This window comes from Lontra canadensis, unplaced genomic scaffold (assembly GCF_010015895.1).
Source record: "Lontra canadensis isolate GAN:19392208 unplaced genomic scaffold, GSC_riverotter_1.0 scaffold36, whole genome shotgun sequence".
NCBI classification, from domain to species: Eukaryota; Metazoa; Chordata; class Mammalia; order Carnivora; family Mustelidae; genus Lontra; species Lontra canadensis.
Window position 1 is genome coordinate 2,473,944 of NW_022631030.1, and position 24,788 is coordinate 2,498,731.

Here is a 24,788-nt window from a genome sequence, read left to right on the forward strand (position 1 = left end):
TAGGCTCCAGGTAGAGGCAGGAAGGGGAGGGAAGGACAGGAAAAGATTGCTCTTTCTAGGTCCTGGGTCATTAAAAGGATAGGCATATACCCACGGGCTCTTCCCAGCCTTCACCCTGAGCCCTATTCCCCCATGACCCCGGGGACGTTTCTGCGGAGAGGCTCCTCTGGCCATAGCAGCCGCCGCCCCACCCACGCATGGGTGAGGGTCCCTGTGACCCACATCACCGGCTTGCCCAGGAGAAAAGAGGAGACAGGCCTGCCCCATGGGGCAAGGCCTTGGTCAAGCCCTTGGTCAAGACCTTCTGACCGGAAGCTCCCGTCCAGTCGGAGGAAGACCCAGCGCCTGTGGCCACACTGTTCACACGGCACAACACGATTCCTCTGTCGCTGCACCTTAAGAAGGCCCTCGGCCGCCCTGAACGTAGTCAGAGGGTGCTCTCCAGCCTGTGGATTCCTGATGGGAGCATCAGGCCGCCTTCTCTCCTGGGCTCCTGAGACTTCAGAGCAGGCTTCCAAGCTTCCCCAGCTTTGGGAAGGAAGAGCCTGTCCCATGTTGAGCCTGTTGGGCCTTGGGTCAGCAAATCTGTTCCTCCTTCCCCTGCAGCAGGTCTGGGGCTAAGTGACGATGAGGGCAGTTCAGGGTACTCCTGTCCTGGGATAGGCCCCAGGCCCCTGGATCCAGCAGGTCTGGGGCAAGGAGATCAGAGGTGGTGGGAGGGCCCTCACTTTCTGTCTCCACTCCATCTGGATCCTTGCTGTTGCAAAGTGGCACTGATTCTAGCTCTGTCCCCTCTTCCCTGGCTTTTTGGCTTCGTTGGGGCCAGTGGCAGGGTCCACTCCTGCCAACTCGGTGAGAGGCCACATTCCTCTGGCTCAGATAGATTTCCAGCATGTAGTACACGGTCCAGAAGATGGTAAAACTGCCTACCAGCACCAGAGTCTGGGGAAGAGTCAAGCACCCAAGTTAGGGATGGTTTCCCAAATCCTGTGGCTTTTCTCAACCCAGAACAATGAGCTCAGAAAATCTGTCACCTTCGGGACTGCCTCTCCCACCCCAAAGCACTTGCCCCAAGGAGCTCCCTCTTAGAGCTAGTAGTTGAGTGGGGGCCCAGCCAGCTCCTTGCAACCCGTCACTTCTCAAGTCACCTGAGTCCAGGTCCAGCAAGGTCCAGACCCCCCAGGACACTCTTGCCCGCCTGCCTGCCTGGAGCTGGAGGCTGAGCCCTCGTATCTTGAGGGTATTAGGGGTGATGGTGTAACCGTTTTCCTCGGGGATTTTCAGCCCAGGAGGGCAGGGCAGAGTGAAGCAAGGTCCAGACCCCCCAGGACACTCTTGCCCGCCCGCCTGCCTGGAGCTGGAGGCTGAGCCCTCATACCTTGAGGGTGTTAGGGGTGATGGTGTAACCATTTTCCTCGGGGATTTTCAGCCCAGGAGGGCAGGGCAGAGTGAAGCCGTCATGCAGGTATTTTCCACTCATGGCACTTTCTAATAGTCTGTGCAGAAGAAAAGAGAGGAGGACGCCCTCCTGAACTTCATTCCCTGACCCCTTGCCCTCACTGGTTCTCCCACCTCACAGCTGGGGAGGGAGGAAGGCCCACAGCAAGAAGGGGTCTCAGGGCAGTGGAGCTCCCTGCATGGCTTCTCCCGGCCCCAGGAGCTGCCTCCCCCCGGCACCTGAGTCCGGCACCCACCTTTGCCTGTCCCTGATGTCCACTGGACTCCACACAGAGCCGTAGAGGGTCAGCTGCCACTGCCGGAGGACGCCAGCCTGGAGCGTCTCGTCTCCTAGAGCCGCAAGCGGGGCAGTCCGTGAGCCCGGCCCCCTCACTGGCTGCGCAAACAGCAGAGGCCCTGCCCAGCCCCCCCCGCCCCAGCCCCTGGGGGGACTCGGCCACACGGTCCACTGCCCAGGGGTTCTACAGAGGTACTTCGCGGGGGCCCTCAGGGACGGAGACAGCGAGGCCGAAAGGTGTGGTTCCGAAGCAAAGACGTCTGCCTTTCTCTCGTTCACATTTTAGGGTTTCAGCTGGGATTTTGCTTGGGAAAAAAAAAATGTCCTTCTACTAAATTAAAGCAAGGTTTGAAAACCAGCAGTCTAGTGAATACCTAACTTGGCAGGAAGCCAGGAGAGTTGGGTTTGGTTGTCACTCTCCTCACTGGAATAGTGTATGACTTGCGCCAGTCACTTCAGACCTTGGGTGGGCCTCAGTTAAAAAAACAAAGGAAAAAAAAAAACCAAAAAAAAAAAAAATGGTGAAAATTAGTCCTGCCCTTACCTGCCTACCAGGGCTGGTCGAAGGATGGTTATATGTGAAAGGACTTGAAATGTGGTTTCAACAAGGAATTTTTGTTGCTATCCTGAGGAAAAATGGATCAGTCACTTCTCCAAGGAACATGAGAGGTAGGATCAATGAACAGTCTCAGATCTCAGGGCCCATGTTCTAGATGGGGTGTATTTCTTGGCATCTACCCTGTCGGTCCGATGGCAGTATTCTCCATGGGGCGGTTTCTGCAGGGACTCTGAGCTCCAGAGGGACCAGATGGTGGGGGGACATAGGGTGGGGGGCAGGCTTACCTACATCCCTGATCACAAGTCTGTAAATCCCCTTCGCTCTTTCCCCCCAGCACCGCACAGTGGAGAAGGTCCAATCATTGAAGCCATTTGGGTCTCTGCGGGGAAGAAAAGAGTAGAAAACCCAGAAGACATGGGGCAGGGAACCGACCCTCTGCCACAAACATGATTTCTAACTGTAGGAGCCATCAGAACATAGCTGTTGTGGCCAGAGCTCCAGCTACTGGGGAGCACACCATGAGGGGTCCCCAAGTGCTGTCCCTTCCCCGGAGATCCCACGAGTTGAGGGACTTGTCAGCACGTGCTAGTGGGAAAAGCAGATGTGGAGAGAGCACAGGCCGGGGAGCTCGACAGATCTAGGCTTACTGTTACTTCCTGAGGCACTTACTAGTTTGTGACTTGTTTCCTCATTTGTAAAAAGAGGGTAAAGTCTCCTCTGCATCGTTCTTGTAAGCATTAGAGGAAGTATTTGTCAAGTGCAGTGCTTAGCACATTGTAAGTGACCTCTACGAAGCAGGTAGGAAATGGCTTCCCGCCGCCACAGTCAGCCAGTGCCATGACAGCAGAGGACGGTGTCTGTGTCTGCTTTTTCTCTATCTTTTCCTCGCAAAGACCCTCATTGCCAAAAAAAACTCAGAAGGTGCAGGCAGGCATACGTACGAGTCCATGCTGCGGGGCGCGCCGATAAGGGACATCATGCCACTGGGGCAAAACAGTTTCAGTTCCAAGCTGCCACGGCGTGGGTGAGTGATGGAGACTGTCACTGCCACGTGCTCTAGCGTCTTCAGCCCCGACATCTCCAGGTCCGTCCTGCTGACTGTGGGAAGTCAGGCTGGGCAGCTGAGAAACCAGCCCCATCAACACTTACGCCCTCACTTCCTCCCAACACACACAAAGGCACATACTCACTGAACCCACATACAGATACCCAACGCAGCCCTAACCGGGACCCAGTGCAGGCGAGTGAATGGGATGTTGTGGCTGATTTCAAGGGGCTGAAAGTCTCGTTTAGCGTCTCATTGGGAAGATCACATATTCAAGACACAACGTAAGAACCAAACAGGGCAGCTTCAACCGTTCATTCATCCAAAGAAGAATTTACTGAGTACCTCCTACATTTCAGGCACTGTACTAGATGCTGGGGATAGAAAGGTAAGTTGGACATGATCTCTGCCTTCTACCTGCAAGGGGAGAATGAGATGGTGTGAGGAGGACATAACTGATGCTAAAACAGAGAGGCTCTAGGCACGGGGCAGGGAGAGCCTCCGGAGAAGGGGATGAACACGGCCCGGTCGAGAGTGCTGTGGGCAGTGGTATGTTCCAGGAGGGGAGATGGCCCAAAGGCAGGGGAGAAATGAACGTGTTTCATAGAGAAGGCAGTACAAATTTCTAAAAAACTAGTCAATGGAATACACTTGGAGGAAATGGTGCTGAATGGAAAAAAAGCCTGTCTCACAAGGATACGCAGAGCGCGACTTCCGCTGCGTGATCCTCATGAATGATACCAGCGTGGAGCTGGCGGCCAGGTGAGTTGCTGCCAGGCACGAGGGATGGGGCTGAGGGCATGGGCACGGCCACCAACGAGTGACACGACGGAGTCTAGTGAGGCTGGGGTGGCCTGGGTCTTGGTGGCAGTGGTGGGTACCCAAGGCTCCAGGTGTGGCAAACCTGTGAGGGAGCCCCGCCCCCTCCCCGACACACACACACTCATACAAACAGGAGTGTGTGTCTGAGTATCCTTCACGGACCATAGCCATGTCCTTTCACTGGTTTTGCTACTGGGCTGGAATTGTTTCAGACATTCATGCGGGGAGAAGTGTGCACGAGACTCCCCTGGGCACTGCTTTGCAGTTCCCTGGGAATCCACAGTTATCTCAAAACAAAGTTTAAGAAAAATGCGAATGACTGCCATGGAAGAATTCCTCAGTTGGGGGATGGTGGAAAATTAGGGGGCACGGAGACACCGTTCTTTCTAAAGCACTTCTTCCTACTGATCCGTTCCAACAGGTGAGGTGGAGACCAGCATCTCCACCTTCCAGGGTGGTGGACAGCTACATGGAAGGAAGACGGGAGGCAAAGCTCAACCCTTGACACCACCTTCCGTCCTTCCAGGCCGTGTGTCTGTGGGCCTCCCGCTTAGCCCCACTCCAGTTCGCTCACGGAAATGCACCAACCCCCGTCATCCACTATCACATGGCACCCAGAGGACAGCTATCCCATGTCATCGTGACCTCATACTGTTTACCTCCCGACCTCAGCACCCACTTCATGACCACACCCCAGGCCACGTCATTATCCAGCACTGCCTCACTTCCAAACAGCTTAGAAACTCTCTTTGTGGGTTTCATCAGATAAGCAATGCACGTTAGCTGACGAACAATCAGAGGAGTCGCTGAGCAAAACCACAACAAAGAAGTTCCCCCACTTCTTGATAACATGTTGGGAAATACTGATCCCGACCTCTCCCTGGGCATAGATGTGTGCACGTGTGAATGGTCTTTCATTCCACCTGGCAAGTCTTCTAAGCCAATGTCCCACCCACCTTCTCTGAGCACAAGGACATCTCATCTCTCTGCTTTCCTCACTCCCTTCTTGATCTCTTCCTTCATCTCCTTGGGCGCTGCCCAGCTCCTCTCTCTTTTTTTTTTTTTTTTTTTTTTTAAGATTTTATTTATTTGACACACAGAGATCACAAGTAGGCAGAGAGAGAGGGGGAAGCAGGCTCCCCGGGGAGCAGAGAGCCCGATGCGGGGCTCGACCCCAGACCATGACCCGAGCCCAAGGCAGAGGTTTTAACCCACTGAGCCACCCAGGTGCCCCCGTAGCTCCTCTCTAATAACAGCTCAGATCCCACAGCTCAGCTCTCCATCACCCTCTTGTTTACTCTCTCAAGCTTCTTCGTGGGTTTTCTTTTCCTTCCACAGCAACTGTCTGGCCAGAGTCCAACATCGGACCAGCCTCATTAGCCATGTCCTTGGCCTGATCTTCTTATGTCTTTGCTGCTACAGATGAAAACCAAAAACAAATAAACCCTTTCTCAACCCTTCCCTCTCTTCTGCCCACCGCGTGAAGAACGTGGGCTCTGGTGCCATCCAGCCTGGGTTCAAATCCCAGCTCAGCCTTGTCCTAGCTCTGAGGATCGGATTCATTTCCTTATCTGGAAAACTTGGAGAGTAACAGTACCTACTTCCTAGGCTTGACAGGAGGATTATATTAGTTCATACACATGAAGTACTTAGACGTATACTGAGTATTAAGACTATGTAAGTATCAGATATTACGTCTTTTCCTTTACTGGTAAACTTCTTGGAAAAGATGTCTACATTCTCTATCTCTACTTCTTACCCTCCCATTCATTCTTAACATTTTTTCCTGTCAAGACAGTATATATGGTTTTAAAAGTGAAAGAACAATTTCCTACCCCATTCCTCACCATCCTCCTGAGCCACTCCCCAGAAGCAAACACTTCTTACTGCTCTTGGTTGTTTTCTTCTGGGGTCTACCTTCATGTTCCCAAATAATAGGCATGTGTGACTATTTCATGGTTAATCAGTTTTAGACATTATATATCGACTTCTAATTATAGCCTGTGAGGATTTGATACCACACCGACCTTCTTCCTACCCTGCCGTCCCCTCTGTCCTCTCAAAATAATTATAGCACCATTTTTAGATAGATTAATATTTTGTTTCCTTACTATGGCCTTATAAATCTTATGTGGGATTTAGCCAAGTAGTATATAATGATTATATTTCATTTTCTGAACAATCTGCTGATGTCCCTTCTGCAGTTAGTAACTGTCCTGTGTTTACTCCATGTCCCCCATCACTCATGCTTCCCAAACTGCACAAAAGAACCACATGACCTCTCTGACTACTATTTCTTCAAATGAACAAACAGATCAGAAGCTCCCCCAGTGCCACTTTCCCCGGCGACTCCATCTCAGGCTCCCTGGCTCCCGTTCCCATCCGCTGCCCTGCCGCTGGGTTGGGACCTTCCTCTCCTGCCTTGGGCTTCTGTCTCCTTTCTGCCTACACTCCCTTTCTCTCTCCCCCACCCTCTCCTTCCCTTGGTTTATCCTTCTTTGTGGAATCATCACTGCCTCTCCCACCAGTTTCAGGCAGTATGTGAAAGTATCCTTACTCTACCTTCTCATGTATCCCCATACCTATCCCGTATCCCAGGATAAGCAGTTTGGCTGAGTTTTAGCGACTAAAAACAATATCCTTAAGATTTGGAGGGTTTTTGTTTTTGTTTTTCTTCCCTCCAAATAGCCAGTGATCCGTATTAGCTTAGAGCCAGTGGGAAGCTCTAAGCATGGTGGAGTTTTGCACTGGTAGGCTTCCCTAAGTAAAGTCAGCCGGCCTGGCCCCGGACTGGTTCATGGAGGAGCCCTTTGTGCCTGTATCTCCAAGTCTTTCGGTGAGGGGTCCTTCCATTGCCCCAGAGAGGAACCACCAAGCTCCTGGCTGCCAGGGCCCTGGGATCTGGGCTGGCTTGGAGGGGAGGGGCCCCCTCTCCCAGGACATTCCCTGTCTCTGGACAAGAAACTTCCCAACTCCTGGCAGAATAAGGAAGGGACATCATCTGGCTGCCAAGGCTGGGAGAAGGTGGCCTGGCATCTACCTTTTTACGGATCCCTATTTTCCGCCTCAAACCCGCCACTGTCTCCTGGAGCACATGGTAATTCTGAGTCCCGAGCCCGCTGGGACTCTGGGGCATGAAGGGGCTTATTTCTTAGTATCACCCTTGCAGACACTTGGTATGCAATTTTCTCAGCCCTGCTCACTTCTCCATTCGTTTTTCATCTTCTAAAAATGTGAAGAAGTCTCTCATTTGCTAAGCTCTCTCTCCCATTCTCTTTGTCCTTGTGCTTATACCATTTTTATTCCTTTATTCTTATTTTGGTGAGGTTTTGGGAAAAAGTAGAAATAAAAGGACATCACAATTTGCCACCTTTAACCAGAAATCTCCTGCCTCTACGAATTACTCAACCAGCTGAGATGGAGCATTTGCCCCTATGAGTACCTGGAAACGGTTCTCAAAGGCACCAGGGGCCTGTGCAGCAAACCCAGGACCGCCCCTTCCGTCCTTGTCTCCTTGCCCTCTCTCACTGAGACAGCCCTGAGTTCCCACGATACCATCCTCCTGACTTCCTCCTCCCCCCTTCCCCCACCAGCCCATCTCATCCCTCCTGTTCTCCTCCGGAAGGGTCCTTCCTCGGACCACCACGCTTTAACGCAGTCCCAGTCCGTTTGCCGGGTCCTCTTTTATCCTTTTATCCTTTGTCTGCCCACCTACCCTGGGGACCTCCTCCCCAGACCTTTTCTTCCCTTTTGAACTTACTTCCTCACTGCTTTCTGGATATAACCGTTAGGTGTTGCCCGAAATCTCAAACACAGCAGAGCCAAATTCTAGGCCTTGGCCTTCATACTGCCCAGCCCTTGCCCAGATCTGTCCTTGGGCCAGGGTTCTTCATCTCATTTGATGTCACTACTAACTAGACACTTGCTCAAGCTCAAAAACTTGGAAATCTTTTTATATGTTAAAAAACATAAATGCAAGTATATATTTATATATACATTCATACATTATATATATACATTTTATATATGTATATACTATATACATTATATATACATTCATACATATACATTCTGACTACAGAAAATTCCAGGCATATATAAAAAATAGAACAGCTGTTCTTAATACCGAACTCCCAATGTTTATCAATTTATAACCAATCTTGTTCCATTAACAGTCCTCACTTCTCCTTCCCAGAGTCATGTGAAGGCAGAGACCGAGTATATAGCTCTGAAAGACAAGGGACTGGTCTCCTTCACCCTCCCCTACCAGCAACTCGTGACAACTTATCTCAAAGGCTCCCCACATACAGACCTCCAGGTCACGTTCAACTTCCTTACTGAGGCACAGGCAGTTCTGTCTGGCCCTGCCCCAGCCATGCCACACAACTCGAGGCTCCCTGAAGTTCTGTGGACTCTACATGTGTGGCCCCTGCTTCTAGATGGCCCTCTCTTTACCTCTTCCCCCAGCTTAGGTCGGTCCCTAGCTTCTCTAACAGCCCTCCTGAGTGGGGGTCGTCTCTCTGACACTGTGTCATCTCTACAGCAGACAGGCTGCCTTCCCCCTCCCAGACTGTGAGGTCCTAAGGGCAGGAATCCTGTTTTATCCCTGAATCCCCAGAACTTAACGCAGTGCCTGGAACGAGGTGGGTCTCGCGTTAGCAGAATGAATGAGTGAATCGATCGAGAGACATTGCAGAGAAGTATGGAAAGACGGCCTTGCACGGGAACGGACAGGGCAAGACCTGGGGAGAAGCAAGCGGTCCGGAGTGGCTGACCACGCCAGAGCTTCAAGCGTGTGACTCTATAGCAAGGCAAGGGCACTGACGGAAAATGGGAGAAACCTGGAAAGTAAGCTGGCTTTTGGAGGATGACAATGAAATCTGAAATGTCGTATTTGTGATGTGCCGTGTGCTGGTGGGACACCCAACACTGCACGGTGACGCAGGTAGAGGAAGCTGCAGGGGGACACCGGTGGCATGGCTGGCATTAACGTGGCAGACAAGGGGCTCACAAAGCATCAATGCCATATTCCAGAATGTCACAGAACAGAATGGAATCCAAAGAGAGTCCCATGAGAGCCCGTCTGTGTTAGGGTATGTGTGGGGCCATGCCACATGCCCTTTCTACTGGTGCGGACAGACTCCGGTGGCCGCGCACGTGGGGACGCTGGAATCAAGTGAGTTATGGAGTTAAATGAAGGAACACTCGGAAGGGTGCTTGGCTCGCAAGAAGCATTGAAGTCCCAGCTGATGAGGACCGTCTAACTATTCTCATTTGGGAATAAGTCAGGGTCTTTCTCAACTCTCCCCCCTTGACCAGAAGGTCCCAGGGCTTCCTCCGCTCGTGATCTTGGGGGAGCTCTGACAATCTCTACCCCTCCCACCGGTAAGGGATCAGAGGACGAGATTTTGAGCTAAGAATCCTTCATGGAAGTCATGAGAACTGCTGCACGGTGGAGGGAGAGACCCGAAGGAAGAGACAGAGCCACAGAGGAGTGTGAGGAGGCACTCAAGGGCTGGGAGCGGTGACCGGGCCCACAAAGGACGCGAGGACCTCGGCAGCAGAGCTAAGAGAGGGCTCTGGAGAGAGGAGGTCATGGAGGCTGCACAGGAGGGAGGCTGCTCCCAGGGCCCCGTAAATAGGGTCACAGCGGCAGAAAGGTCGAGAAGGATGAACTCTGAACTAACCCCCATGCCTGACCGGGAAAGGGGGCACTGTGAGCCTTGGAACCGAGTCTTTAGTGGTAGAGACGGGGTGATAAAAGTGACCAGTGGCTGGGGCGCCTGGGTGGCTCAGTGGGTTAAAGCCTCTGCCTTCGGCTCAGGTCATGATCCCAGGGTCCTGGGATTGAGCCCCGCATCTGGCTTTCTGCTTGGCAGGGAGCCTGCTTCCCTTCCTCTCTCTCTGCCTGTCTCTCTGCTTACTTGTGATCTCTGTCTGACAAATGAATAAAATTTTTGAAAAAAAAAAAAAAAAGTGACCGGTGGCTTTAGTTCATTCACTTTTAAGGGTTCCAGGTTAAAGGCCAACAGGGACTTCCATTTGTTTCCCCATAGGTGACCCAAGGGCGTGTGAAGGCAGAAAAGTCAGTGCAGAGGGAGAGGGTGGGCGGGACAGGGGAGGCACAGAGAGGCAGCAGGACTCCTGCCTCCACGGAGGCCTCGCCTGTCACACTCAGGCTTCAAGTAGGGTAACAGGGTAACTACAAGGGGCTTCAGGAAATTCCCTGAAGGCGTGCAGACGCTCTAGTGTGTTAGACACTCCTCCCCAACCCCGCTGCCCCTCCTGCCCTCTGGTAGTGATTTCAGACCTGGAGGCAGTCCTTTTTCCCCCAGTCCTTTTTCCCCCATATCCTCTGTCTGGCTCCATCACTGCACTGCCCAGCATGGCGGCACACGTGGTTATTTATGTGAAGTTAAATATAATACAATTAACACTTAGCTCCTCACTCACACTAGCCACATCTTAAGTGTCAAATAGCCCTCACACGGCCAGTGGGTAGAGAGCATTTCCATCACTGTGGAAAGTTCTGTGGGACACCACCCCTCTCCAGTGTTAGCAGTACCGCACCTCCTCTCTTCTCTCGGTGACCTTCAGCTCCCTCCCTCTTACAAACAGCTGACTTTGAGCCCTCGGAGACCGATTTCCCCCGGTCTGGGGGAAAAGACCAAGCTTGGTCACAGGGGCATATCTGTGGACTGTCTAGTCGCTCTAAACCATATTAACTACAGTCCCTTCAACCTCCAAGTGCACCCACAGGCTTGTACTTTCTGTCCTGTCTGCTGGAGGATAAATGGAGCCACAAGAGAGAAGACACCTTCGCTGAACTCAGAAATTCGCAGCTGTCCTGCCTGCTGCCCTCCACGCTAGCAGAACTCTGGGTCTACACCTCCCTTTGCTTCATCCTCTCTGCCCACTAGCCCATTTCCCACTCTCCTCGGCCCAGGACAACGTGTCTTTGCTTTTAGGCTTCCTAGTGACAAAGAAGCGGTTGCCGGGGAGGTTTGTCACCCGTGCTGGGGCAAGGTCCCCTGGCCAGTGGGAAGCAGAGGATGACGAGGCTGGAAAGGCCCCCAACCCTCTTCTAAGTTAACTCCCATTTGGCAAGTGCGACTCTGCATTACTTTGTTACTTAAAGGACAGTGGGGGAGTGCTGGGTGAGAGGTCCCGGTTAAAAGGTTCACTATCTCCAAGACTCATCAGCGCAAAGCCTAGGGGTTCCGACTGAACTGCATTCCCAGGAATGTTCCTGGACTTCTCTGCCTTGGCGGATGCCCTTTCCAAGACAGCATTCCTTTTACGGAAAACGCGACGAACCGGGCCCGTGGATTTCCTTCCACGTAGAGGGAATGGGCAAGTGACAGACACGGTTAGGGAGACAGACAACGGAACGCTTCTCGGGGAAACCTCCACCGGAGGGAAGCTGCCCTGCCCCTCCCTTCTGGGCTCCCTTCTTTGGCCATTCCTCGTCTTATTCTTGCTTTGGTTTGATCACTCTCTAGGATCAAGCCGGGGTAAGTGAGCAGGGAGTTCTAATTTGGGCCCAAAACATGGCATACTTCAATCTTCACAAAAAATAGCAAATAACTCTGCCTGGCAAAATTCTTTAAGGGGAAAAAAAATCCCCCTCGGAGCTGGGAGTACGGAAACTCTCACTCGGAACTCAGGGGAATCTGCTGTCGGGCACAAGCATCCCCATCCCGCTGCCCTCTCGTCCGGGAAAGGGTTCAACCGCAGCACTTCACACAACCCCACGGAGCCTGGCTGTGACGGAGGCGGGGACAGAGGACAGATAACCGCTCCCGGGGGAGACATCAGCATCCTCCTGTCCCGCCCCAAACACCCCACCAGGCTTCTGTATCACACAAGCCGGAGAGTCAAAGGAAGAGATTCATTTTCTTCATCCAAAGGCCACTGGGCTGAAGGGGACTGCCTGGCCAGTCCCCAGCCTAGAAGTCGGAGCAGCATCTTTCAAGTCCTGCCTCCGCGGCTCAAGTCCCAGGGCCACTCCTCCCCCTGTCCCGCCCTTCTAACCGGTTGCTCAGCAGCTCCTTCCACTACTAGTAACTCAGGAGAAAGGTCTTATTTAAGCAGCCAGGGGGCCAGCCAAGTCAGAAGCGGCAACATGTCCTAAAATGGTCAAAGAAAACTCCACAGGTCTGCCTGGAGCTCAGCTCCTAAAGGAAGGGGGCAGAGTCGGGCAGGGCCGATGAGCTGGACTTCCCCGGCACCCCGCCCCAAACCTCAGGCCCGAGATTAACCCCCTTTCTGCTGACTACTTACCATTCCACAGGACCTCCAGTGAGTGGGGGGACAGCGGGATAGCCTTGTTCTCTTTTAACACAGGGCTGACATAGGAAGCTAAGTAAGGGACAGAGGTCCAGATCTAGTAAAGGAAAGGGGTGGTGGTGAATGAGCGAGATGGGCCGCCGCACTCATCCACTCGATTCTCGGGGCCCAGCTCTTCTCTCTCCTGTCCTCATCACCTCCTTTCACTCCCGAGGCTCCTGCCGACACCCGGGAGCGCTCCCTACGGCACCAAAACACGGAACCAGAGCGAGTGGCTGCGTCCAGGGTGCGCGAGGATGACCAGAGCACCCTGGGAGCCCCAAGCTACACTCGCTAACAGTTCGGAAACTTCTGTGAGCGTGTTGAGCCTGCTTCTCCATTTGAAAAATGGGTATCAGATGGCATGAGGGTAAACGAAACGAAGAACATTTATTAAGTGCCTACGACGTGCCAGGCAAGGTTTTAGGCATTTGCCCCCCACCCCCCATCCTGCCAGGCAGGGGTCCCCGCGCTGCCAACACCCATTCACCTTGGCTGCGTTGACGAGCCTCCAGGCATTGAGCAGGCCGAATCCGTGCTGGTGGCTGTGGCTGAAGCCAGCCTCGTTGGTGACCCAGTCGGCACGGCGATCCTCATACTGTGAGAACAGAGGTGCCGCTTAGTCTCTGGGATTTCCGAGGTATGCGTGACTCTCAGACAAGTCAGTTCAACACAGCTGAAACTCCATGTATAACTTCTAACTGCCCAAACCTTAACTACAAATAGCCCCTGCAGACTAGGAGCTTCACGGGGAACGGAAGCAGTTGATAAACACCAATTTTGTACGTCACATCGATAATGTATTGTATTCCTACAGTAGAGTCAGCTAGAGAAAAGGGAATGTTATCCAGAAAATCTTGAGGAAAAGGAAATACATTTACAGCAGATCCATGCATCGAGACCCATGTTGTTCAAGGGGCAACTACAAGGTCAACAACGTAACTCGGGTTTCCTTGCTGCCCCTGTTGGCTGACCTGGGCCAAACTCCCACTCGGGGCCGAGGGGAATGGGTTCCCCAAGGAGAGCTGGAACAAAAGGTCCAAGCCCCACGAAGTCACCACCTGCCCGGCTTGCTCCTGGAGAGGGGCCAGGAGTCACAGGCCCCGGAGGAAGGGAGCCCAGCGTGCTGCTCAGCTGGTGAAATGGCTCAGGCAGAGCAGGTACGAACGAGTTCGGGCCCGAAATCTTGACGGGCCACTCGCACCTGTTCTACACACCGGCAACTCTGGAAAGCATCTGGCCCCTCGCATTTGGGCAAGTCTGAAGCCGCCTGCTCCCTGCACGTGCACGGAAGCAGAAGCGTGGGGAAGGCGGCTGGGTCTCACCTGCGTGGCTGTGAAGACAATGATGTGTTGGACATCCCGCCACGTGAGGCACGGCCGCACCTGCAGCATCAGCGCTATCATGCCCGCTGCGAGGGGGGCCGCGGCCGAAGTCCCCGTGTGGCCCTCGGTGCAGCCTGTGCCCTTCTGAAGGTCCCAGTCCGTGGTCACCTGGGGTGTGGACGGGGGAGGGGGGGAGGGCGGGGTTAGACACAGAGTGCACGGGTGCTATGCGGAGGGGGGGGGGGGAGGGGAGGGGGGGTGGGTAGGGGAGTGGGGGATGGGCGCTCAGAGTAAGCCTCTTGGGTGGGCCCTTCCCTTGTGAGAACCAACCTCTGACCAGAGGGAGGCCCACTATCGGGTCAGCACAAAGGAGATCCTTAACCCTTCGAGGCCCTGCAGGACAAGCTCTGGAGAACTGAGAAAAGATGAGTAAAGACTAAAGAGCTACTTTGGAGGGTTTGGCTGCAGGCAGAAAGGAGAGAGCGCTGTGGGAGATGCCTTACGTGCAGAGGACAGCCTTTCTGATTCCTGCTCCTCTAATAATAGCTTCCCCAATTCCCCAACCCTACCCTCCAGGACCTGTGGCCATGCTAGACGGAGGAAGTGGCTGGGGGAGCTCCTGGGCCCCAGCTGGAGCTGGGACAACAGTGACGGCACCATTCAAGGAAATCCAACTTGGCAGCTCTGCGACAAGGGCTGGAGTGACATCAGTGGGAACAAAGGGAGTGTGTTCCCAGGGAGAGGGAACTGAGTCCTTGCCCACCCTGTGAGCTCAGTGCGGGCTTCGTGTCTACACGGCCTGCCCGCCCTGGCCCAAACTGCCTCACCGCTCTGGGCCTGGTGCCTCAGTGTGGTTCCCGAGAGCCCCCCTTCTCTACCTGTGGTTCTGAGGTGGGAGGCGACAGTAGGTGGGGGCGGGGAAGGGGAGTTACCTCATGGGGAGAGAAGGCATCAAGCTCTTCTTTTCATGCTCTAATCAACCCTGGAGCCATAAAGGGTTTGCCTAAATCTGCCCCACGCTGTGGCTCTTTGGATCTAGGACATGGTGCCAATGTTAAGACTAGAGAATTTTTTCCTTCCAGGCTTCTCCCTGGGTCAGATACCAGGGTGCTAACTTCTGCCAAGAACTGCCCTTTCTCCACTGTCCTCACTGCTTCCCTCCCAGCTGTTACAGCGGCCGCCAAGAGATGGGGTTTTCACTCAGACACCGTGTGCTCCCAGAAGAAAAAGGAAAAAGCCCTCCAAGTTGCAGCCTCAATGAGACTGGGAAGGCTGGTCTGTGCCAGGGAGCAGATTGGGTTTTTTCCTGTTAAGGAAACCGCGTCACGGGATAGTCTCAGGGGTAGCTGTGAGGGCCGTGAACATGCCTAGGGCGGCAGGAGCCCCAGGCAGCCCTGGGAAAGTCCAGGGGAGCACCCCAGGCGCCCAGCGGGGGAATAGCACAGGTGGCTCGCCCTGCCCCCAAGGAGACCGCTGGTCACTGAGCGGGAACTGGCAGTGGGGTTTCCAAGGCAAGGACATCCCAAAGCTGGGACCTTGGCTACACAAACTCCTCTCACTTCTGGGCGAGTGACAGTTCAGGTGGAGGCGGGGGTGGGAGTAGGAAGGGGAGGGGAGTTAGAACAGCCAGGCACTGCCAAGCAAGTCTCAAAGATGCTAGGGAGGCCTCGGCGAGTAGGCTCCCCAGTTTCTGCCAGGGCACCAAGAGCACAGTTTGCTCCTGCTCTTTCTTCTCACCCAGCCTGGCCTTTGGGGAGCAGGGGGCCCTCTGAATCCGACGCCTGCCTGCTGGGCAAAGCCTCTCTGATGTGTTTCCTTTAGCCCACTCCCTTTTTCCTTCTCCCTGGGCGGGAGCGGGAGGCAGAGGGCCACAGGCACAGGGCCTTGGAACCGTACGTTGGCCAGAAGTCACTTATTGGCAAAATAGAATTTCAGTTTTGGAGAAGGAATGTGACCCAGCAGGAAGACAAAGCGGCCCCAGAGAGATGTCTATCCCTAGGCCTCTGGAGAAGGAGGACACCCCCAGGCTCTAGCCTAGCTCTTCCCTGGAGCTCTGGGGTCCCAGTCCAGAGACCTGGCCTGAACATGCCGGGATGGAGCTAAGCCAGCGGGTGTGCGAAGCAGAGCCTGAATTCTTTAAAAGGTTCCCCAGCGTGACAAGCTCCACTCCCCTGCTCTGATCCCTTGTTGGACGTGGCTCCAATTCTAGCTCCAAGGAAAGAAGTGTTTCTTGGGTTTACAGACATTTCCCAGACTCCTTTTCCCACCCATCCCGTGAAAACAACCACTAGCTTTACTCCGATGAGGAACGTGACCAGAACTCATAGTATTTATATAAGGGCTGAAGAGTAATGGAATGAAGATTCTTTCCTAAGCCCACAGGAATTAGCCAAAGCCCAAATTCCACCAAAAGAAGACATTTCAAAAGAGTTCTTTAATCAGGGTGATGCGTACTAGTCTCTATAAAAACACATATATCCGTAAGTTAAAATGCTGAAGGTAAAAACCACATACAGGTTTGTTCAGGGTCCTAGTTCCGATTTCCCAACAGTGGCATGCCCCGATGAGACCCCGATCTGCTGGGGAAGAGGAACTGGAGGGGCGGGGCGGGGCGGGGGAGCAGCGACCCTGAGAAATACAGCCGTGCTGCCTGAGGGGTGTCCTGTGGGACAGTGACGGGGAGCGCAGGGCACAGGAGGCACTCACAATGCTTCGGAGCATCTTGTCCCCACCACTGAAGGTGACCGCCAGCATGGAGGCACACTCCTCGGCATAGAAAGGCATCCGTCCCTCCTCGTCCACAGCGCCTGGGGGCAGAGCAGGGGAGACGCGCACCAGGGGCCTGATGGTATCAGTTATCGTCTGGGAGGCTGTCCTGTGTTTAAAAAATGATCTCTGCCCCCCAAGTGCCTCAGAGGGCACATACGCCTCACCAGTCCCAGGTTCTGAGTCCCAGGTTCTCAAACAGCAGAAGGGATTCTGGGCCCTAGTACATTCTTCCCCTCGATTACCACTCATCTGTTCACACATTCACCATTCTCCACGTTTATTCACTCATTAATGATCTACTGCGGGTCCCGCAGTGGGAGAGGCATCGGGGCCACATGGAAAAGGCCACAGTCTCGAGCTCAAGGAGCCAAAAGTCAGAGAGGAAGTAAGGTAAGTAAATGCAACCGGGGCAGCAGATGTGGTGGGGGGCACAGGGATGGGGCATTTCATTCAGGCTCGTACGGGTCAGGGAAGGCTTCAAGCAGGAGCCAAGTGGCCCATGGGAAGGGAGGCTGGAGCAGAGGCCTAACCAGATGACGGGCTGAAAGTGTTCCTGGGGTATGGTGACATCTAAGGAAGTCCTGAGATCCCCAGAAGCAGGGCTAGTCACTCCTAACTATATGGCTCTGAAGACAAGATCATGCTCACACGGACAGACACCATGGAAGCCAGGGCACCCAGCAAATCCACAGCCCCTCCCCCTCCCCACTGAGGGACACACACACCCCAAAATATGGAAGCCCTCTACCGCCGAGGGATACACACCCCAAAACACATAACCCCCTCCCCACTGAGTCCCACACACACCAAAACAGAGTCCCCTCCCCATGGAGCGACACACCAAGCACTCCCGCACACACAACCGCAGGCTACTACCTATGGTGACGGTGTAGATGGAGTTGGCGTAGCCGTCGTAGTTGCAGTTGTCATTGTGCTGACCGCCATTGCCGCTGGCCACCACAAAGATGCTCCCAAAGCCCCTGCGGCCAGCAATCACCCCGTGTTGCAAGGCAGCCTGAGGAGGACAACGGTCATGGGTCAGCTGAGGAGCTCAGAGAAAGACCTCTACCTTCCATACCATTCCTCTCCTCCCCTTCCAGAAAGAAAAGGGGAAAAAGCCCAAAGGCATTGGGCCAACGTGGAGAGAGATTTAAAGATGGAAAACAAGAAAGGGAGGGAGCTGGGAGTTGAGCAAGTGTCTGGTGAGTCTGCTGCTTATCAGATCTGTGGGGCCAGTGATGCGGGGGCAAGGGCAGAATCACAGGGACATGACTCAAGGCACCGTCCACTTCTCTAAGAACTGGTGTCCCCTGTGCTGCCCCACCTCCAGGTTAGAAGGAGTCGCCCCAAAGGAGGTGGTGGGTCTGGATGCTGTAAGTCTGGCCCCACAGATGGGGTAGGCTGGGAAAGTGAACGACTTGGTCTTGCAATCTTCACACAGTTACCTTTCCAAGCTGGTGGGGGCCATCCACTGTCTTCCCATCATCATCTGGTCCCCAGCTGTTGAGAAATACCCAGAGGGAAGAGCCAGAGCCCCACTGTCGTGGCCCATCCAGGCTTCCCAGTCCCAAGTGACCACGCCCTGCCTGGGCTCTTCCTGTCCTCCCAAGGGTTCCAGTCCAGGCCCCCCATGATTAAAGGACACAGGGTTCAAAGATCCAGCCTTCACTCCAAAGTGGAAAGTGGAAATACATGACAAGGCTCTTTTTTTCCCTTAGAAACTTTCCCCGTCTAGGACCACCTTCACCTGCCCCTGAAAATCCTTTCTTGGGTCCCAGGGAGCAGGAGACAATACATATTGGTAGAGAGGGACTGGAGGACACCCCATCTTCTGATCTAGGGATCGCAGACAAGGCTCGATGGCAGAGTACCCACAAAGGACCTACATTGTCTGTGTGAGTTCCTGGGTCTGAGGAGCTCTCTCTTCCTTCTCTAAGGGAAATGTCCTCTATGGATGACATCATGCATTTAAGGGGGTGCCGGCTGGGGGAAGAGCCGGTGCCATGGGTGCTGTGAGGGCAGCGCAAATTCGGTTTCCCCTTTCTCAGGAGCCCAGGCCCCGCCCGCTCCCCACCCATTGCCAGAACCCAAAGCTGCAGTTGCATTTACGCCTGCAGGGTGGCGGGAACTGGCACTGGGTGTTCTGCCGGGCTGTGGTGGGAAAGGAGCCCTTCGGAGCTCATGAAAAAGGTAAACACGGGGCAGACACTCCTCGTGTGGGCCCCTGTTGATGGGGTGGCGTGGGGCTTATGACGGAGAACCCAGGGCCGGGGGTTTGGAGACGCAGGTGGCGGACTTCCGGCCTGAAGGCGGCGAGAGGACCCCAGCAGGCACCTGCGGTTCCGCTGTAGGGGCTGCGCGTCCCCGCCCAGCCGTACCTGCAGCTGTAGATGTCGTTGATCTGGTAGTGTGTGTTGAACGCCACGGCCTCCATGCTGTCCGTGAGGGGCCCGTCCAGGACCCGGATACCTGGGCGGTGAAGGCCGCGTCAGCTCCCCGACCACGTGGGTCCCTGATGGGGAGCTGGTGGTGGTAAGCCACATGGGGAGGCTTCCTTTCCCTGCTGAGCGCTCTTTTTTTAGACCATGTGTATGTACCAGAACGGGCTTGTTTGTTTGTTTAACTAATGCTGAATCTTGGATTCTAAGGATCGTCGGGGCTGGTGGGACGAGGCCTGGGCTAGAATGTAGGCAGTCAAGGTTCCCTTATTTTCATCCTTAATCCTGTAGAGCCCGGGTGCAGTGCTTGACACATACAGTGTGTCCAATAAATGGTACTTATGACCATTACTGCTCCACGGATGCCTACTTTTACCCTGTAAAATGGGGTGGGTCACATCTTGGTGATCAGGTAGCAACAGATGGAGCTTTGGGAGGGGACTGGGGTCAGGAAGTTTCTGGCTCACTCAGTAGCTCCTTTATGGAGAGGGCTACTGCCCTCTGCTGGAGAGTAAGGGGAATACAGCCAATCCGTTCAGTTGCAGGTTCCAAGCACTTATGAGCAGTCGGGGAGGGTTTCCCTACTCAGGCTCTACCCGTTCCCCCTTGATGTACGTTCCCTCTTGATGTAGGAAGACTAAGAGAAAGAGCCTTAGAACAAGCTCCAGTAGGGGCCAGGGCTGCTCAGCTCTCCTTAAAGGAGGGAGCGTAGACAGTAACCTTCAGAAGGGCTGGGAGATGGGAGGGGAGTCTCCACAGACAGACTGGATGAAGGAAGAGAGGCAACTAAAAGGGTACTTGGGAAATTATGGAAATACAAGTATAATCTAGATAAGGAAAAGGAGTTATTGTTACAGTGAGCTCGGTCATTTGATGGGACATAACCACGATCAGAGAAAGGGGGCAAGTCAGTGAGTGGTTGGGGCTTGAGGCCTCCGTCCCCCTTCGAGACCATTCCCACTTTGATATGTTTTATATAATAGGGTTTGCGGCTAGCGACATGTTTGAAACACCACTACACTGACAAAAATCAATGACCTGATACGTCCTACAGATCTGTCTATCATAAACTTATCCTTTGCCTGATTCCATGTGTGTTGAAAGGGGGATCAACACGGTCAGCCCTTGGGAGAGGAGCAGGCGGGGAGTGAAGCCCACTGAGGCTAGTGCGGAAGGTACCTGCTATGCGGCTCCCGTAGGCCACTCCGACGGCACAGAAGCTGTTGTTGGGCACGGCGGCAATCTCTCCCGCACACCTCGTGCCATGGTGGTTGCCATTCTCCGCGTCTGGGTGTGGCATTGGGTCAGGGTCGTTGGAGTTGAGGTCATAGCTGCCCTCAGGGCTCTGTAACATTGGAGGGGACATGTGGTCATTCACAAGTTTTAATGGATTGGGTCCTGGCGCTCAGGGGGAGAGGAGACCTGGGGGAACCTGGGACTTTGGGGCTCCCAGCCAGCACAACAGGCCCATCCCTCTCTCTCAGGCTGCAGAGGTGAGAACAGGACACATGGGGCAAAACTGAGAAGTGCCCCAGGTCTCAGCAAACGTCTCTCTTGTCCGTTACAGAAACGGGCCCAGGAGACAGCCCTGCAGCTTGGGAAGCCCAGGATAAGAGATTTAGAGCTACCTAAAGAGCAGGCTTTGGAGGAGGAGGGTGCTCAGAACTCTGGGGAGAGGCAAGTTGCCTCCAGAGGCCATTCCTTACTCCCCAGGGCAGGGAGCAGCAGCCAGAACCAGGAAGTGCCGTCCCAAGTTCTCTCCCCGGGTCTTAATTGCCAGACTGGAACGCTGGCTGGGAGAGTGGGGAGGATGAAGAACACCATCCCACCTCCCAGGCCCTTCTGTGTGGCCCGGGGACCCCTAAGAAAGGGGGCCAGGCTGAGGCAGTAACAAGAAGGAGATAAGATGTGGGCGTTGGAGGGGGCGTCCCAGGGCCACTCACGTAGTTGGGTGCGATGTCCTGGATGGTATGTTCCACTCCGTCATCCACCACCACCACCGTCACCCCTCGCCCCGTGACATTGCGTTCCCATACACCTGTCACATTGATGTCCCTGCCAGGGCTCCGCCTGTTATTCTGTGGGAAACATAGGCTCAGGAAATATTCCAGAGCCTTGGGAGCCTAGTGACACACGACATAGCTCACAGACAGATGAGTCAGAGCTCACAGTCCCTTTTTCCTTCCCTCCCGGCCACCACCAAAGAGCCGCACAGCGGTTGTGGACTGAGAGGTCTGGGTGGGGACAGAGGGACAAGGGAGGGCTTTGCCACAGGCTCCCTTTCCAGGAAGGCCTGGCATCCTTCACCGGTGCTAAAAGTGAAATGGTGGCAAGGACAAGCTTGGAGGATACGATTCGGCCATATAACGTATATCCTATGAACACTACAAAACATAACGTGGTACCAAATGTTTACAAAGCATCAGGCACACACATATTAATTCATTTCTCCCAATCAAAACTCTGCCAGGTACACACTGTTACAATCTCCACGTAAATGGAGGAGCTGGATCTGAGCCCGGGCAGCCTCGCCCCAGCACCCACACCCCAACTTCTGGCTCTCCAGAAGCCAGCACAGGGAAGGAGGAGCCTGAGGGCAAAACCCGCCCCTGAAGCCAACAGAAATGAAACGTGTCCTCAGGCAAAGGATGGGGCAATGGGAGAGTAATAGGGTCAAAGGCCCTCTAGAGAACAGAGCACCCCAATTTCTCCGCCTGAGGGCTGCAGGGGGCAGGGCCGGGCTCACCAGGTGCCACTGCTGCGGGTACTTGGGGTCGTTGAAGTGGACGCTGCGCTTGGCCCGCTTGAGCAGCCTCTGCTCTGAGTGCCAGCGCACAGCCTCGTGCCTGGCTAACACGGCCTCCGCCTGCCGTCGCACAGCCTCCGCCAGCTGTCCCTGCTGCTGCCCCGCCGGCTGGACAAGGAGGTAGTACCCCCGCAGCTCCCCGATGCGCCCAGCATTCAGCAGCCCCGCTGCCTGGGCCAAGGCATCTGCCTGCTGCTCCAGAGTCTCTTCCGGACGGCCGCCTTCCAGGCTGTCCAGGTGCACGGCCCAGCTTAGCCCCCCTGGACCCTGGGCTCCGGGCCCATCGATCCCTGCCAGGCCCATGACCCAGGGAACCAGTAAGAATAGCCCGGCCAACTCCAGCCAGAGGCAGGTGGGTAGGCCCAGGGGGGCATCCAAGTGTGGCACTTTCCGCCTCCCCTTCGGCATCAGAGCAGCAGGCTGCAGACAAACAGAAGGAAATCAGGGACCCCTGTGGGGAATCTGTAAGGAGACCAAGCCATCCCTGTAGGTCACCGACAACCAGCCTACAACCCCCCAACACTGGATCCTCTCTTTTCATAAACATTCATTCCAGAGCAACGGGCAGGGTGTGGGGTATGAGCAGGTACAACCCCAGCAGATACCCGCGAGGCGGCAGGATGGCAATGCCATCTCACCAGATAATCAGGGAGGACGTCCAACTGCTAACAGGCACCATGCTGCTCTTTGCCACTGCAACTCTGAAAAGGGCTCAAAAGTCGTATCGCTCCCGTAGGTGACTGGCAAAATCATGACTATTCTTCCTCCCTTATTTCGAGGGGACATAAATCTTCCCCCCAGCTGACATCTCAGTCCAGTTGTCCTCAGGGCTGACTCCCCACGCGGGTGCCCCAGTCCTACCTGGGCTCTGTGCGAGGTTGAGCTCCTGGTCTGGCTAACCACCTCACACTCATTTTGTGCAAATGGAGACAAGGCATTTGTCTTGTGGAGTGGCGGTTCTGAGCACAGACTGCAGAACTGTGGGCCCCAAGCAAAGAAGAAATGGTGTCATTCCAAATTCAGTGGAGCCAGCAGAGGCTAGCCATGACCTGTGACCAAGGGAAGTGGCCAATGATCAAATGTCATTTCCAGGGATCTCAAGTGGGTTGCAGACTGGCACAGAAACCCCACTTCTTATCCTAACCATCATGCCACCCTCTTTTTTTTGTTCCCCAGAGGTCCAGAAGAGGGCTTGAACTGTTGCCAAGACACCCTCCTAGAGAAGCAAAGAGTACTATTTCCTAGAAGATGAGGTAGTAGCTAACGTCCTGATTTCTGTACCTCTGATGGATGCCAGGGGCAGTAAGAGGAGGTAGGAAGCAGAGGAAATGGTGAGAACCCGAGAATGCAAACAAAACTGAACAGGCCTAAAAAGCATGTGGGCAACCAGGAAAGGAGAAATGATCGGACAGTTGGAAAGTAGCACTAAACATGGCCATCCTTCAGCACGAACTCGGCTGGGTGGCCTATAAGTGAGGGCTTATGCTCCAAACTTGGGATCGCCAGCCATGGTTTGATTTCAGAAAGGCCACATTTAGAACCAGGGGGCAACGGTGGGGCCAGGGACAGGTGAGGGGGGCAGCAGAACCTGTGTGTACCTATTGGTGACTAGGTTCCTTTGGAGTCATCTGCTCTGTGCTGGTGTCACCCCGAGGCAGGGCTTCCTACCCACACGCGCCCAAAGGGATCCAACCCAAAACGTGACGGAAAAATAGGTATTTTACTGAAATCTCTTTGGAAAGGGAGAAGAGAACTTAGGCCACCTGACTTTTCCCTCCAAAAAGCTGCATTCCGTGTCTCCTTCTCATTCCCAGGCGCATTCCCTCTCAAATTCCTCGCGGCCCTCCAGCAGCCTCCACTGTCCCAACACACTCAGATGCCTTTCCCAGACCTTACTAAGTAAAACAACATCTTGCCAAATAGCCAGATAGTGCCCCACCAAGTCCCCTAGATCCCATGCATTTCCGGAAGAGAAGAGAACCCTGACCACCACTTCCTCCCTTCTATTGGCAGAGCAGGACCGTCTCCCACTCCCACCCCAGGTTTCTGGGAAAGGAACCTTAAATAGTCCCTGAAAGCAGATCACAACCTCACCCAACTGCTTTGCGTCTCTTAACAGCTCTCAGGTGCCAAGGGAAAAAAAGAAAGAATATGGGCAGCCCTGAGTCCTGCAAAGAGACTGTCCCAAGAGACTGCCTCCTCGCAACCTCTCCACCCGGTTCCTAGAAACCAGGTTGAGTCCCGAGTCAGTTTCATTGATTTCCTTCTCTCCGGCCCCGACTGGCCTGTGCACTGTGACCCTCCCCTCAGAGGGACCTCCTACTACCCTGGGATCCGCGACCCTGGTGGCCCGTCTCCCAGGGCTCCCCCACGTCGGGGCTGAGGGCGCCCTCGATGCGGCCCCCTGGTCTACAGGGGCCGGTGCCCCCGCGGCTCTGGGCCACTCGGACTTCCCCTGCCCCGCCCCCACCGAGTTCCCAACTCACCGGCCCGGCCGCAGCTGCTGCCGCCGCCTCCCTGCGGAAACTCGCGGCTTCCCGGGAGCCCGGGGAGCCAGTGACAGTAGCATCACTTCCGCCGGGCGGCGCAACCAATCAGCGGCGGGGCCCCGGCCCGGCCCAGCGGCCCGGAGCAACCCGCGCTAGGGGGCCTCCAGCTCCGAGCATCCTCCGCCGGGAGGGGAGCGTGCGGGAGTGCTGGGCTCCGCTCGCCTGGCCCCACCGCCCCGAGTTGTCGGGGTGTCTCCAGCGGGGGCCCTGTCCGGACGGACGGTCTTGCCCTTCATGGCGTCCTCTGGAAAGGGCGTCTCGGTTGCGACCTTTTTAAAAACACCTCATTCCTCTTCTCTCTCTCATCGCCATGGCCCCGACTCTCCCTGGGGCCTTCCCAGAGGAGCTCCTCCCTCCGCCGGGTCTCCTTCCTTCTCGCCGTCGCCTCTCTCTCTCTCCCCGCGTCCCCGGG

General features: G+C 54.8%; 1 protein-coding gene across 2 annotated transcripts; it reads right to left on the reverse strand.

Annotated features, from left to right (window-relative positions):
* Positions 1 to 379: 379 nt before the first annotated feature.
* PCSK7 (proprotein convertase subtilisin/kexin type 7) lies at positions 380 to 24,419 on the reverse strand. 2 transcript variants are annotated; one of them, XM_032868579.1, is made up of 17 exons: positions 24,314 to 24,418; positions 22,689 to 22,805; positions 21,768 to 22,247; positions 20,965 to 21,099; positions 20,201 to 20,366; positions 18,962 to 19,052; positions 18,029 to 18,083; positions 17,460 to 17,598; positions 16,521 to 16,621; positions 13,815 to 13,982; positions 12,980 to 13,087; positions 12,445 to 12,547; positions 3,236 to 3,392; positions 2,579 to 2,673; positions 1,695 to 1,788; positions 1,379 to 1,496; positions 380 to 942 (listed from the first exon to the last, which is right to left on the reverse strand). In XM_032868579.1, the coding sequence occupies exons 3-17, from the start codon at positions 22,233 to 22,235 to the stop codon at positions 577 to 579; spliced, it is 2,364 nt and encodes a 787-aa protein (XP_032724470.1). In that variant the 5' UTR covers positions 22,236 to 22,247; positions 22,689 to 22,805; positions 24,314 to 24,418; the 3' UTR covers positions 380 to 576. The 2 variants fall into 2 exon arrangements, 1 of the variants encoding a protein (XP_032724470.1); XR_004383942.1 differs by lacking the exons at positions 380 to 942; positions 1,379 to 1,496 and adding an exon at positions 2,280 to 2,361 and having other exon boundaries at positions 24,314 to 24,419.
* Between the last annotated feature and the right edge of the window lie 369 nt (positions 24,420 to 24,788).

Coding starts and splice junctions, on each gene's coding strand:
- PCSK7 (XM_032868579.1), bottom strand. CDS start 22,235: ATGCCGAAGGGGAGGCGGAAAGTGCCACACTTGGATGCCCCCCTGGGC. Junction 19,053..20,200: donor CTACGGGAGCCGCATAGCAG/GTACCTTCCGCA, acceptor TTCACCGCCCAG/GTATCCGGGTCCTGGACGGG. Junction 18,084..18,961: donor AACGACATCTACAGCTGCAG/GTACGGCTGGGC, acceptor ATTTCTCAACAG/CTGGGGACCAGATGATGATG.